Source organism: Cervus elaphus, chromosome 31 (genome assembly GCF_910594005.1).
Source record: "Cervus elaphus chromosome 31, mCerEla1.1, whole genome shotgun sequence".
In the NCBI taxonomy this organism is placed as follows: domain Eukaryota; kingdom Metazoa; phylum Chordata; class Mammalia; order Artiodactyla; family Cervidae; genus Cervus; species Cervus elaphus.
Genome location: NC_057845.1, coordinates 23,562,030 through 23,576,259, shown reverse-complemented (window position 1 = coordinate 23,576,259; position 14,230 = coordinate 23,562,030). Strand labels below are relative to the sequence as shown.

At 37.4% G+C, this 14,230-nt stretch overlaps 1 protein-coding gene across 1 annotated transcript; it reads right to left on the bottom strand.

Annotated features, from left to right (window-relative positions):
- Window positions 1-547: 547 nt before the first annotated feature.
- HSPA13 (heat shock protein family A (Hsp70) member 13) lies at window positions 548-13,891 on the bottom strand. The gene is made up of 5 exons (XM_043892795.1): window positions 13,763-13,891; window positions 10,872-11,212; window positions 7,961-8,174; window positions 4,808-4,975; window positions 548-3,887 (listed from the first exon to the last, which is right to left on the bottom strand). The coding sequence occupies exons 1-5, from the start codon at window positions 13,785-13,787 to the stop codon at window positions 3,220-3,222; spliced, it is 1,416 nt and encodes a 471-aa protein (XP_043748730.1). The 5' UTR covers window positions 13,788-13,891; the 3' UTR covers window positions 548-3,219.
- Window positions 13,892-14,230: the final 339 nt, after the last annotated feature.

The following is a 14,230-nucleotide window of genomic DNA, read 5'->3' as shown; positions in this document are numbered from 1 at the left end:
ATCTAGAAAAACAAACACTATATCGCTTATATGTGGAATCTAGAAAAATGATACAGATGAACTTCTTTTCAAAGCAAATACAGAGACACAGGCCTAGAGAACAAATGTATGATAAGCGGGGAGGAGGGAAGAATTGGAGATTGGGATTGATACATATACACTATTGATAGTATATATAAAATGGATAACTAATGAGAAGCTACTATATAGCACAGGGAAGCCTATTCAGTGCTCTGTGGTGACTTAAATGGGAAGGGAATCCAAAACAGAGGGGATTTATGTCCACGTATCACTGATTCACTTAGCTGTGCAGCAGAAACTAACAAAACAACTGTGAAGAAACTTTGCTCCAATAAACATTAATTAAAAAATAAACAAGTAGAAAAGTAAGCAATTTCAGGGACATTCAGGATGCAGGGAATTAGGCCATACTTGCTGAGGTCATGCGCCGTAAGCATCAGATCAGCTCTGTTCCCATTTCCTTTCTTACTTACATACCTCAAAAATGTACTCTGGCAGAGTCTCAAATAGAAAATAAAGGACACAGTTTAAAAAACAAACTGCAAAGTGGCATTTATTTACATTAAAATGTAAACCACCTGTATGCACACAAAGTTAAGAGGCACAATGTTATACACAGTATCTATGATCTTCAGAACATGTTATACACAATAGTATCTGCTGATACATCAGTGGTTCCAGTGAAAACACAGGAGGTACCGAACCATTTCTGACACCAAATAAATTATTCATTCACATATTCTAATCATATAAGACAGTTAATATTTTAAAAGTTATGTACTTCAAAAAACACTAGCAAGATGTACAACCAAAATATAGTTTTATGCAAAATGTCTTCAGATTATATATAAATGATCCCTTTCAGAATGCATTTTTACCTTTTAAATAAACTACATTGACTTCAAGACTATTTATACATAGCCTCCTAAATATGATTGAAGACAGACACTATTTTTTTTAAAGTGTACTATACTAGAGAATATGCTGAACTATTGTCTCCAAATTCCAACACTGCCATTCTATTTTTCAGACACAAATTTTTTAAATTCCAATTTTAGAGTATGAGATTAGCTGCTCTGTTTTGCAAATCATTTCTTCTAAGAACTATTAACAGACTGTCCTGAACTATCTCATATATTAGAGAAATTCGAACTTTAAAAAATCTTCAAATGCTTTAGTTAAAGCTGGTACTATATATAGAGATTTTGATAAATTGAACACTTTTCTCTTAAAAGACCTTTGCACAAAGATCTTTTTCAATTTTTAAGTCTAGTAAAAATTTTTATAAAGTTCAAAAGAACACTTGAATATATTTATAATGCAGTGAAGGCTTCCTCTTTGGCATTTCTCCATTCAGTTCTAAAATAAAACATGTGAACAGACATTTTATATTTTTCTATTTATCTACTACAGACATTTTCTATACACAAAAGTATCTGATTGAAATTGTTTTAACAGCAATTTCACTGCTAAGAAATATTTTCTTTATGATCTACAAAAACACTCAGATTTTACTATGAGAAGCAAAAATGTTTTGATGTTGCTGAAATGAGGTTGCTTTTTTTTTTTCAGTGATTGGAAATTCAACATCCTTCCAAATTCAGCAATGGGTAAAGAGACATATTTTACATTAGCAAAAATGTTGACCAGAGTATAACTTTTGAATATTGAGAAGTAGCAGCCTCTATTAAGGAAAAAGAAAATCTTCAAATAATAGGGGCATAACAAATAAAACCACTATGTTTTCTTTCTTGGTTCCTGCAGCTTTTCTAAAAGGAAACAAACTAAAACTACCACACTATACCAATGTTACTATAAATACTGATTTGTGGACATTTTTAAACATTGCCTTCTGTGAGATTTCCACATTACTTCCAGTATTCATGAGTTTTTTGTTCTTATCACAAATTAACCTTAAGGTTAAAACAGTCCAAGTCTGATTATTTTTAAATGACGGTAGGAAACAACAAGGATTTTGCAAATGAGTACAATTTTCCTCATTCACAATTAAATATGGGGAAAAATGTCAGTAAAACTGAATCAAATGCAAGCTAAATTCTCCAGGGCTTACTGACAATAAACACTAAAAGAAAACAAAAACATAAAATAAATACTGTACCTAATTACTGCTGTTTATCAATGTCTTGTTGTTTAGTAGCTAAGTTGTGTGTCTGACTCTTTGCAATCCCATTGACTGTAGCCCCAGACTCCTCTCCATGGGAGTTCCCAGGCAAGAATGCTGGAGAGGGTTGCCATTTCCTTCTCCAGGGGATCTTTCCAAGCCAGGGATTGAACCTGTGTCTCTTGCACTGACAGGCAGATTCTTTACCACTGAGCCACCAGGAAAGCCCCTTATCAACATCTACAAAGGTCTTAAATAACCAAAAAATTATAGTAATAAATACTGTGATATTAACACATTTTTAAAATGCAATTAATAATTCTCTTTTGTTTTCTAACCATGCAGAACCATGGAAATCGAAGCAGAGAATGATAGCAGATTAAAGAAATAAAATATAAATTGGTAATGAAATATTTGAATAAATTTGTAGCTTTTTAGAAAGAAAACAAACTGATTCAATAAATATATTTTAAAAATCTGGAGAATGCAGGTTACATGAATAGGACACATAACAGGACGCTGAATTTGTGAAGGTTAACTTTGTCATATAATATGGCTGTTACTGAATATTGTATATGCAGCTTATATAAATAACACTGCTATCTCCCAGTCAATGTAAGTACATGACATTAACACTGTCCTTCAAGTATAGTTCAAATTAAGAATTACATCTGATAACCAAGTAAATTGCCAGCCCCTGCTAATACAATTTAGTAAGAACTGGGAATCATATAATTGGCACTAGGCAATGTTTACAGAATATAGTTTTAAGTGCACATGGATATCTACTTCCAGAATCCAGAAAATACAGTCACCTATGCTCCTACAAAAGAGTTTTACCTCAATTCTATCATTTTAGAAGTACTTGTTGGAATGGGATCTCTCCAAAATCAAGAAGGATCAATCTGGTCACATTCAATCTTAAAACAAAATGTTATGCAAAATTTCATATATATAAACGTTATCTTTCAGGTAAATGTATGAGATATTTTCGAGACTTTATTTGGCTGATGGAGGTGGTCTGATAAAGAGGAAGAGATCATTAGATAAGATCTCAAACAGCCATCCCTCCGTCTTCAGTTGAAGTTGGTCTTCTGTAAATGCTTATTGGGGATTTCTAAAGCACTGACTTGGAGAGGCCAGGAGCCTCCATCAATCCCTGCCTGGATAGCCACCCCCGTCACCACGGCCAGGTCAGGGTCTACAGACGTGTTGGGGTCCTTTCCAAAGAACTCTTGGATGACTTGGCGGATTCGAGGAATGCGAGTTGAGCCCCCAACCAAGACCACCTCATCAATCTCAGTTTTCTCCAGATGGCCTTCTTTCAACACTTGCTGAATGGGTACAAGTATCTTCTGGAAAAGATCTTCATTAAGGGTGTCAAAGAGCTTTCGTGATATTTCTGTTTCAAATAAAACCTGACCTTCTCCATTTTTCTTTTGAGAAAGGTTAGCTCCAAACATGCTGTCCACATGGGGGTCATTTGCTGGGGAAAATTTGTCCTTTGGCAGTTCAGTGTCACTAGTTGGAGGTTCCTTTCTGTCATTTTCCTCCACTGTTAGTAACACTGACATCTGGGCAGTCTCAAGAAGTGTCAGGTTTAACTTGACCATTTCTACAGCTTGTCTTAATCGGTGGATTTCCTCTTTCCTAGAGGGTAGGAAGCCATATGTTTGATAGATCTGTTTGTATAAGTACTGAAGCAATCTTTGATTGAAGTCTTGTCCTCCAAGTTTATTGTTTCCTAAGTTAAAAATAAAAAAGTTTATATTATGACTACATGTATGTGTTTACATATGCATGTATCTGTTTAGTATGTATGTATAAATGATATTCTGGGAGTGATAAATCCTTATTTAATGTATTATCAAGATTTTATTCATATACAAACTGATTGAAAATAACTGGGTTAAAAGGAGTTTAATTCAAAAGTATACTATTAAAATACAGTGCACATCTGGGCTCAAATGATATAAAAGGAAGTCTCTCAGTGATATCAAATACTTTTTCAGAAAATAAGAAATTGAGAACACAGACTGGGCTTTAAGTAGCAATTTAAAAACAAAAAGTGGCATTAATCTCAAAAGAAAGAAGTGTTGCTTACAATTAAAAAGTATCATTAAAAAAATCCTTTTTAAATGATTAAGAGCTAAAAAGTAGAAAAAATAATTAATAAGGAAAAGAGTAACGTGATATAAATTCCCATCACTGAACTTGCTTCTAAATGGAGTCCAGTTAGACTACCTATAAATTTAAGTTCCATAGGCTTAATTCCTTAAACTAAAACAAAAACCTTAAAAAAATTTAGAATGCAAAACACTATTACTTGATTTCCTAAAGATAGCTATTTTGTGAAATAGATTATTAAATGAAATAAACTGACCATCCTTCATTTTAAATGATTTCTTTCCTTCTGTTCCCTTCATGATGGAGGTGTAAACTACTGGCTCAGTGAGCTACAATATTTGACTTACAGCATATCCAGTCATTTGTTGAGACTTAATTTTTTGCTATAAATAAAACAGGTGGTGGCATTAAAATCACAAGTACAGAAGATTACCAAAATGAATGTGAAGAATACTGAAAAGTTGAAAAATGAACACTTTACACATTAGATATGTTAACATGGCTGAATCTCGTTAACACTCCCTACATTTTTCTTACCAGACATGGCTCGAGTTAAAAACATTCCTCCTTGTTTATTTAGCAATGACACATCGAGAGTTCCTCCACCCAAATCTATCACCAACACGTGAAAGACTTCAGCTTTGTGGAGGCCATAGGCCATAGCTGCTGCTGTGGGTTCATTTATTACTCTTAAGATCTTCAGTCCTGTAAAATTGGTTGGAGGGAAGAACAATTATTAAATGACACGATTAAGGAATTTTTTTTCACTTAATCCCACAACATATTAGTATCTTCTCCAACATGAACTCCACTGAGTAGTAATAAGAAAGAACAGTCACAAGCCAAATAAAAACAATGAAATGGGAAGGACAAATATTGGTTCTTCTAAATAGATATCATTAAAATTATTCTAAAAGACGACTACAGTATAAAGAAATAAAGGCCCAGATTCAGTGAAATACATCATTCTATTCTTTTTAATACTTAATTTTACAAGATCCCTCGGCCTCTTCTAACTTTCGTACTTTACTTGGGAAAGGAAACATTAATCATATACGGTAACAAATAGCTATAGAAACAAGCTTATGGTGCTCATCTTTTAAAAATGACTTTTTTGGTAAAAGAACAGGTGACTAGATAGAAAAATGATAAAAAGAAAAATCTTAGAAGATATGCTCTAATAGCTACAATGATATTTTTAAAAAAGACTTAAAATGCAAGACCCTTGAAAGCAACTCTGAAACATACAGCAAAATCTGATTTCAAGGTAATGCTAAACAGTAGATGTGCAGACAAAAGATCAAAATTTCCTTGAACAGAATTCCTGCTTTAACCGCCACATGTAATGAGTGGCCTTGGAAGTAGAATGACTTTCTGTATCAAGAGCCACAAAAACTAGTCAAACTCTGAAGCATTTATTCAGAGACCATAATACCATTCCCCTTAGCTTTCTGACTTCATCACTCACTCGCCTTTGGTCACACTGGCCAACCTTCTATCTTCTAAATTCTCATCTTATGGCTGCTACACTGGCCACTCTCTATCCTGCAACAAATTTCCTCCATGCACCTGCTTGGCTCACTACCTGGCTTCCTTCAAATCTGCTTAAATATCACTTTCCCACTGAGATCTACCTGACCACTCTCTTCAAAACCTGCAAGGCCATCTACGCTCTGATCACCTAGCAAGCCTATTCCCTTATCCTGTCTTTTTTTCCATAACATGTTCAGTTCAGTTGCTCAGTCGTGTCCGACTCTTTGTGAACCCATGGACTGCAACACATCAGGCTTCCCTGTCCATTACCAACTCCCAGAGCTTGCTCAAACTCATGTTCATCAAGTTGGTGATGACATCCAACCATCTTGTCCTGTCATCCACTTCTCCTCCCACCTTCAATCTTTCCCAGCATCAGGGTCTTTTCCAATCAGTCAGTTCTTCACATCAGGTGACCAAAGTACTGGAGCTTCAGCTTCAGCATCAGTCCTTCCAATGAATATTCAGGACTGATTTCCTTTACGATTGACTGGTTTGATCTCCTTGTAGTCCAAGGGAGTCTCAAGAGTCTTCTCCAACACCACAGTTCAAAAGCATCAATTCTTCGGTGCTCAGCTTTCTTTATGGTCCAACTCTCACAGCCATACATGACCACTGGAAAAACCATAGCTTTGACTAGACGAACCTTTGCTAGCCAAGTAATGTCTCTTCTTTTTAACAGCTGTCTAGGTTGGTCATAGCCATACCATGGTACTTTTTTTTTAATTGTCATAGAATTGCTTTACAATGTTGTCTTAATTTCTGCTGAACAACGAAGTAAATCAGCTATATGTATGCATATATCCCCTTCCTCTTGAACTTCTATCCCACCTTCCTCTCCCATAGCATTTTACTTTCTGATACACACACACTGTATCAAAGCTCTCAACCAGAGATCATTTTCTTCCTCTAAGGACATCTAGCAATGTCCAGAGACATAAAATTATCACTACTTGGTAGAGAGGGTGCTACTGGTTAGCTTCTAGTGAGTACAGGTTAAGGGATGCTGCAAAATGTCCTATGATACATAGGATAGTTCCCCAACAAAGAATTATTCAGGTTAACATGTCAATAATGCTAAGAGTTGTTGTTCAGTTGCCCAGTCGTGTCTGACTCTCTGCGACCCCATGGACTGCAGCACACCAGGCTTCCCTGTCTCTCATCCTCTGCTGAAGTTTGCCCAAGTTCATATCCATTGCATCTGTGATGTCATCTAGCCATCTCATCCTCTGACACCAAACCTGGAATATTAGGTCCATGAATCAAGGTAAATTGGATGTGGTCAAGCAGGAGAAGGTTAAGAATAAACATCAACATCTTAGCAATCAGTGAACTAAAATGGACGGGAATGGGCAAACTTAATTCAGATGATCATTGTATCTACTACTGCAGGCAAGAATCCCATACAAGAAATGGAGTAGCCCTCATAATCAACAGAGTCCAAAATGCAGACTTGGGTACAACCTCAAATAGGACAGGATGCTAAAGGTAAGAACACTATATTTATCTTCAATACTGATTTTCTGTTTCCTCCAATAGAATATAAGCTCCTTGAGAAAAAGATGCGAAGAGTTGACTCATTGGAAAAGACCCTGATGCTGGGAAAGATTGAGGGCAGGAGGAGAAGGGGATGACAGAGGATGAGATGGTTGGATGGCATCATCGACTCTATGGACATGGGTTTGGGTGGACTCTGGGAGTTGGTGATGGAGAGGGAGGCCTGGCGTGCTGCGGCTCACGGGGTCGCAAAGAATCGGACACAACTGAGCTACTGAACTGAACTGGGAAAAAGGGTTTACCTGTTTTGTTTACCTAGGCAATCAGTATTTGCTGAATGGTATCAAATAAATTTTCTCCCACCTCAGATTTTTAAAAACACATTGTATTATATTCATCTTCACATTAAAACAAGTTTAAGAGAACAAATTCCTCACTGCTAACGTGTCCATGTTCTTTCTCAGTCTTGGTCATATACCTGATAGGTTGTTGTCAGAATATACATATTTGACATTGTACCATGGAGCCTTCTTAATTGTTTACCTACCATATAGTTTGTCTAGGCGCCTAATCAAGTGGTTTGCAAAATAATACAGCTCATTACAGATTTTCAGCCTAAGAAAATTTTGAGAACAATGCAACTTAGGCAAGTGATATTACCTGCAAGGTTAGCAGCCTGAACTGTTGAATTTCTCTGTTTTAGGTCAAATTCTGCTGGTACGGAAATCACAGCATTGGCAACTGGCATTCCCAGATACTCCTCTGCCATCTCTTTCAATTTTAACAGCAGTCTAGAGCCAACGTACTCTGGGGAAATGGTGATGGTTTCATTACTTGTCACAGAAAATTCAACCATTCCATTTTTGTTTAAAACCTGTGAATAAAATTTGCAAAGATGAAAACACTATATATAAGTGTGTGTACACATCTACATACATATTATATATAAACATATACTAACACACATAAATATATATATATACTGAATGTAGTCAATCAAAACTTACCCTGAAAAGGTCATAAAATTTCATTTGTTATCTAGCAAGTGCATGTACAAAGATTAGAGGCTATTAAAAGATATACTTAAAATGACAAAATGAATCCACTCTAGTTTTTAATTAACAGCAGAAAAATAAAATTTATCACTAAGTATGCACTGGAGAAGGAAATGGCAGCCCACTCCAGTATTCTTGCCTGGAGAATCCCAGGGACAGAGGAGCCTGGTGGGCTGCCGTCTATGGGGTCACAGAGTCGGACACGACTGAAGCGACTTAGCAGCAGCAGCAGCATATAACTGGAACATAGAAGATTCTCAATATATATGTCAAATGAAAGAAGAAAATGAATGATGAGATAGAGGGAATTTAGTCACTTAGTCGTGTCCGACTCTCTGCAACCCCATGGACTGCAGACTGCTAAGCTCCTCTGTCCACGGAATTTTCCAGGCAAGGATACTGGAGTGGGTTGCCATTTCCTTCTCCAGGGGATCTTCCTGACCCAGGGATCGAACCTGGATCTCCTGCATTGCTGGTGGATGCTTTACTGTTTGAGCTACTAGGAAACCCCAATAGAGGGAATAACAGTTGGTAAATCATGTATGTGACTCAAGATCTTCTTTTTCAAAAAACTAATTTATTTCCAAACATAACAGATAATTGAAAGAATGTGCTGGTACATATTAACAAGAATAATTTTAATACTTCACTATTTTGCTAAGAATCAAATATCACTCATATTATTATTTCCATGAAAACATATATTAATATATTATCCCTGCTAATGTAGTTGCATATTTGTACATTTTTAAAAATTAGATTAATTCCAGTATGTTCAGAGTAATCATGAAAGAGAAACAACAAAAAAAAACTGGATCACTGAGAAACTTAAAAAAAAAAAAAACCCAAACACAAAAAACCTTAAAATAACTCCAGGATCATAAGTAATGTATCCAAAGCTGCAAGTTAGAGGAAAATGTATAGCTTTATACAATTTTATCATTACAAAAGAAAAATTACAAATTAATACAGGGTCTTAACAAAAGACCCTGATGCTGGGAAAGATTGAGGGAAGGAGGAGAAGGGGATGACAGAGGATGAGATGGTTGGATGGCATCACCGACTCAATGGACATGAGTTTAGGTAAACTCTGGGAGCTGGTAATTGACAGGGAGGCCTGGCGTGCTGCCGTTCATGGGTTCGCAAAGAGTCGGACACGACTGAACGACTGAAATGAACTGAACTTAACAAAAATTAAAAGAAAAGCAAAGAAATAAACCAAATACATACCTGGAGAAATTTTTTCTCCTCTGAAAAATTTCAGAGCTTTTATGTATGTGTTATTCAATAAGCAGCACTGATATAATTATCTAATTTCAAAACTATTAGAATCCTATTTCATAATGTACCAAAAAAAACCCCACAAAAAACCCTACATAAATATCTAAATATTTAAGAGAAAAAGCCCAGCAAAACCCAAGCCTACAAATACTTACATAAAAGCATTAGGAAAAAAATACAAGTGGATAGGATAGGAAAGGCTGTTGTAAGTAGCATAAGACTCTAAAAACATTTTCAAGGAAATAATGAGATGATTTTACCACAAAAAAAATCTAATACTCTTGACAGTTAAAAAACAAAATTATACATCAGTTAGCTAAAAAAAGGGGGGGATACTTAAATGCCACAAATGTATTTTTATAGTCATTCAAAAAAGATAAACATCCCAAAAGAAAATAGGACAAAGGGTGAGAAAAGGATCACTGAAGAAAAATGCAAAATAAACTGATTTTAAAGTCTGACTTCACTAGAAATCACAGGAATGCAAATTACTATCAGATACCATTTTTAACTTATCTATTGGCAAAGACTGAAAAATAATAATTACTGAAGACACAGGCAGTCTGAAAAATAGATAAGAGCATGTAAACTTTTCAGTGCCCAAAGCTGGCAATACAAATCAGAAGCCTTAAAAACATACAACCATTTGGCCTATCAAATTTAGGAAATTATCAAACAAGTGTAAAAATACACATGTACAAACAATGATATTCACTGAAGCTCCAATGATAGTGGAAAACTAGGGAAAAAATAAAACATACAGAGACTGGACAATTAAATGGTGGAACAGTTGTTCCACACAACCATGAAAAATAATGATGTAAAACTATATATATGATATATTGATGAGTTTCAAAGAAGTCAAAACACAGCATGCCTAGTATGATCTCTTTTTCTATATACAAATATGTATACACACACACACAAAGAGAGTATCTATTTACCCATCCATCTATCTATAGGTACATGTGACTTCATTAGCCACCTACTACAATAAAAGAACAGTGCATTGTGAGGACGGCAGAGTGAGAAGACGGTAGTGTCCTAAGTCCTCAATAGTGTTGTGGGACCAATGAATTAACCAACCCATGAGCTGCTGTGGCATTGCTTGTTGTATGAGATAACATAACTTCCATACAAACTGAGTCCATTGAAATATAAATTTTTGTAACTTGAAGCCAAAGAACTAATTGAAACAGTGTGCTGAACTAAAAATACATTTCAGCTTAACTCACCTTAAATGGGTATCTCCCAATTTCAGCCTCCAGTTCTTCAGGTGTAAAAACTTTGCCTATGAATCTTTTAGCATCATATATTGTGTTCTGAGGATTCGAATCTGCAAGCTCTAAGCTTTCATACCCCACATAAACATCGTCATCAGTGAAGGATACCATGCTGGGTATGCTGATATGACCATTTTCATCTGGAATGACCTTTACTTTTCCTGTGCCAGGAAAAAACACCCCGACTGAACAATAGGTAGTGCCAAGGTCAATTCCAATCACTTTAGGAGTAGGCAATGGTAAATACTGTTGTGCCAAATAGCCAGCCAACAGGAGAGTCAAAACAGCTGATCCTGAAATACAGGCAAATTAAATGTTATGTCTTATCAAACTGGTACAATTTGATAAATTACAACATTAAAATCACTCTTCAATACTAGACTAAAAAGTCTCAACATTTTTTTCTTTTATACTCATGATAGTATTTCACAAACATCATGTTTTTCACAATTTAAACTGACTATAATACCATTAAAATGGAGTAACAAAAACAAACAAAAAAACCCTGTTAGTGTACTTAACTTATGGATGAGTAAAGGACTGAAAAAGAAACATTTCAGTAATACTTGTACTAATATTGACAGGAAAAGTCATTTATCCAAAGCAAAAAGTCAGATTGTCACCCAGTTCAGTTCAGTCTCTCAGTCGTGTCCGACTTTGCGACCCCATGAACCGCAGCTTGCCAGGCCTCCCTGTCCATCACCAACTGCTGGAGTCTACACAAACCCATGTCCATTGAGTTGGTGATGCCATCTAACCATCTCATCCTCTGTCGTCCCCTTCTCCTCCTTCCCTCAATCTTTCCCAGCATCAGGATCTTTTCAAATGAGTCAGCTCTTCGCATCAGGTGGCAAAAGCACTGGAGTTTCAGCTTCAACATCAGTCCTTCCAATGAACACCCAGGACCGATCTCCTTTAGGATGGACTGGTTGGATCTCCTTGCAGTCCAAGGGACTCTCCTCCAACACCACAGTTCAAAAGCATCAATTCTTCAGCGCTCAGCTTTCTTTATAGTCCAGTTCTCACAAACATACATGACTACTGGAAAAACCACAGCCTTGACTAGACGGACCTTTGTTGACAAAGTAATGTCTCTGTTTTTACTATGCTGTCTACGTTGGGCATAACTTTCCTTCAGTAACTTTTAATTTCATGGCTGCAATCACCATCTGCAGTGATTTTGGAGCCCAAAAAATAAAGTCAGCCACTGTTTCCACAGTTTTCCCATCCATTTGCCATGAAGTGATGGGACCAGATGTCATGATCTTAGATTTCTGAATGTTGAGCTTTAAGCCAACTTTTTCACTCTCCTCCTTCACTTTCATCAAGAGGCTCTTTAGTTCTTCTTCACTGTCATCTCCATATCTGAGGTTACTGATATTTCTCTTGGCAATCTTGATTCCAGCTTGTGCTTCCTCCAGCCCAGCGTTTCTCATGATGTACTCTGCATATAAGTTAAATAAGCAGGTTGACAATATACAGCCTTGATGTATACTTGTTTTCCTATTTGGAACCAGTCTGTTGTTCCATGTCCAGTTCTAACTGTTGTTTCCTGACCTGTGTACAGGTTTCTTGAGAGGCAGGTCAGGTGTTCTGGTATTCCCATTTCCTTCAGAATTTCCACAGTTTGATATTTAGATTTTATAGTTTTATAATCAGCTTCAGATATCAATACTGAAACAAAATTCTATTATTAAAATTTCCACACCAGAAGCCCTGATATTGTAAGGCTAAAACTCTTTACCTCCCCTCTCCTTTTTGCTTTCAAAAGTATTAAATGGATAAGCTGGATCAAAATAGTTTTGGAAGTTGCTTAGGTATTAAACTGTCACTTCATAACAGAACACAGTTAACCTTTTCTGTATTAAATATGAATGAAGGATATTTTGCAGTGGTGATATTTAGAGTAGAAGTGTATAACTTGATGGTAACATAAATGGAAACTCTTTTTTGAAATTAGGTTTTAGCCACCTTGAATCCCCCGTACAAATGGTTCCCAGCCAACAGAAGCTGGCCAATATATGTTAACTGATGAAAAAAACCAAATATGTACAAATGTTACACTGCCTGTAAACGTAAGTGAAGGAGAAAGAAGCCATTTCGAATTTATAGTTAATATGTTACTTGGTTTCAGAAGGCTGTGTTATACACCTGTGTCCGCCCAGGTTACATACAACTCAAAATGCCAATCTAAAGGAGTCTCTTTTACTAACTGTTAGCTTAGTAACAATTAATTACTCAATAAAAAACAATAACAAAATCCTCATCAAAACGTAATGAAATGAAATCAACTGCCAATCCCACCGTCCACTCGCTCTTACAGACTCATTTCCAGAAACATTTTATCACCTTCTCGTCCGAAGAGGGTAATACCTACCCGTATTGGTGGAAACATTGGACTACACATTAAAGAGCCCTGGATCTCTCAAAATCCAGCATCCCACGAGCCTACAGGTCGGGATGCTGCTAGTGCTCCTCCCGCTTCCTTCACAAAGGGGTCTCGGAGATGCATATTCTAGAGGCCTCTCAAAGACCCCGATTCAACCAACAATTCAAAAATCGACATTCTTTGGATAAGAACACTTTCTGCGGTCCAACATCCTTGAAATGTACGCAGACGGTCGCCGTAGGCCCTACCGGCCTACAGCGGCCGGGGCATTCCTAGAAGCGACCCCCAACCCGGCGTCGGTAACAGCCCCAAACCGCCTCAAAGTCACCTTTCTGACGCCTTTCCCGCCACGCTAGCAGGATCGAGCAGGTGCAGTAACGACCCCGACCCACCCCTACTTCCCTCAACCGCTCCGGTGCCCGCGACAGCGTAAGGAACCCTCCTAGTTACTAACCTAAGATCGTCATCTCTCCGGCCATCACAGTCCCGCCGAAGAGGCTTGCGATGACTGTACCATACGTGAGGCACCGCCCCCAAGCCGCCTGGCAGACCCGCGCTCCTCTGGGAAATGTAGTCCTATTGCTCTGACTCGGCCAGAGAAACTACTAGAAAGGACTTCATTTCCCGTGAGGAGACGGGGATTAGGGCCCCCATTCAACCGCTGCCAGTGACGCCTGAGCCGCCCTCCCACGCACGGGCTACAGAGCCAATTAGGCTGGGATGGCGGAGTACTAAGAAGAGGGACTGGAGTTTCTAAGCAAACATGAGGTAAAAACAGGCCATCTCTTTAGCACCGCCCCGCCGCTCTGCATTCTGGGAGGTGTAGTTCCTCCCTCTCCCCGTTCGCCTACGGGAGAGTGAGGACTATTAGGTTATGGCGTTTTGGGGTGATGTCCCTAACCAGGTCCAGGTTTCAGCGTTT

Excerpts from the sequence above, each read along its gene's own strand:
- HSPA13 (XM_043892795.1), bottom strand. The coding sequence starts at position 13,787 with ATGGCCGGAGAGATGACGATCTTAG. Across the intron at positions 11,213-13,762 it reads CGGAGAGATGACGATCTTAG|GATCAGCTGTTTTGACTCTC; the intron begins GTTAGTAACTAG and ends CCTGTATTTCAG. Across the intron at positions 3,888-4,807 it reads TTTAACTCGAGCCATGTCTG|GAAACAATAAACTTGGAGGA; the intron begins GTAAGAAAAATG and ends TTTTTAACTTAG.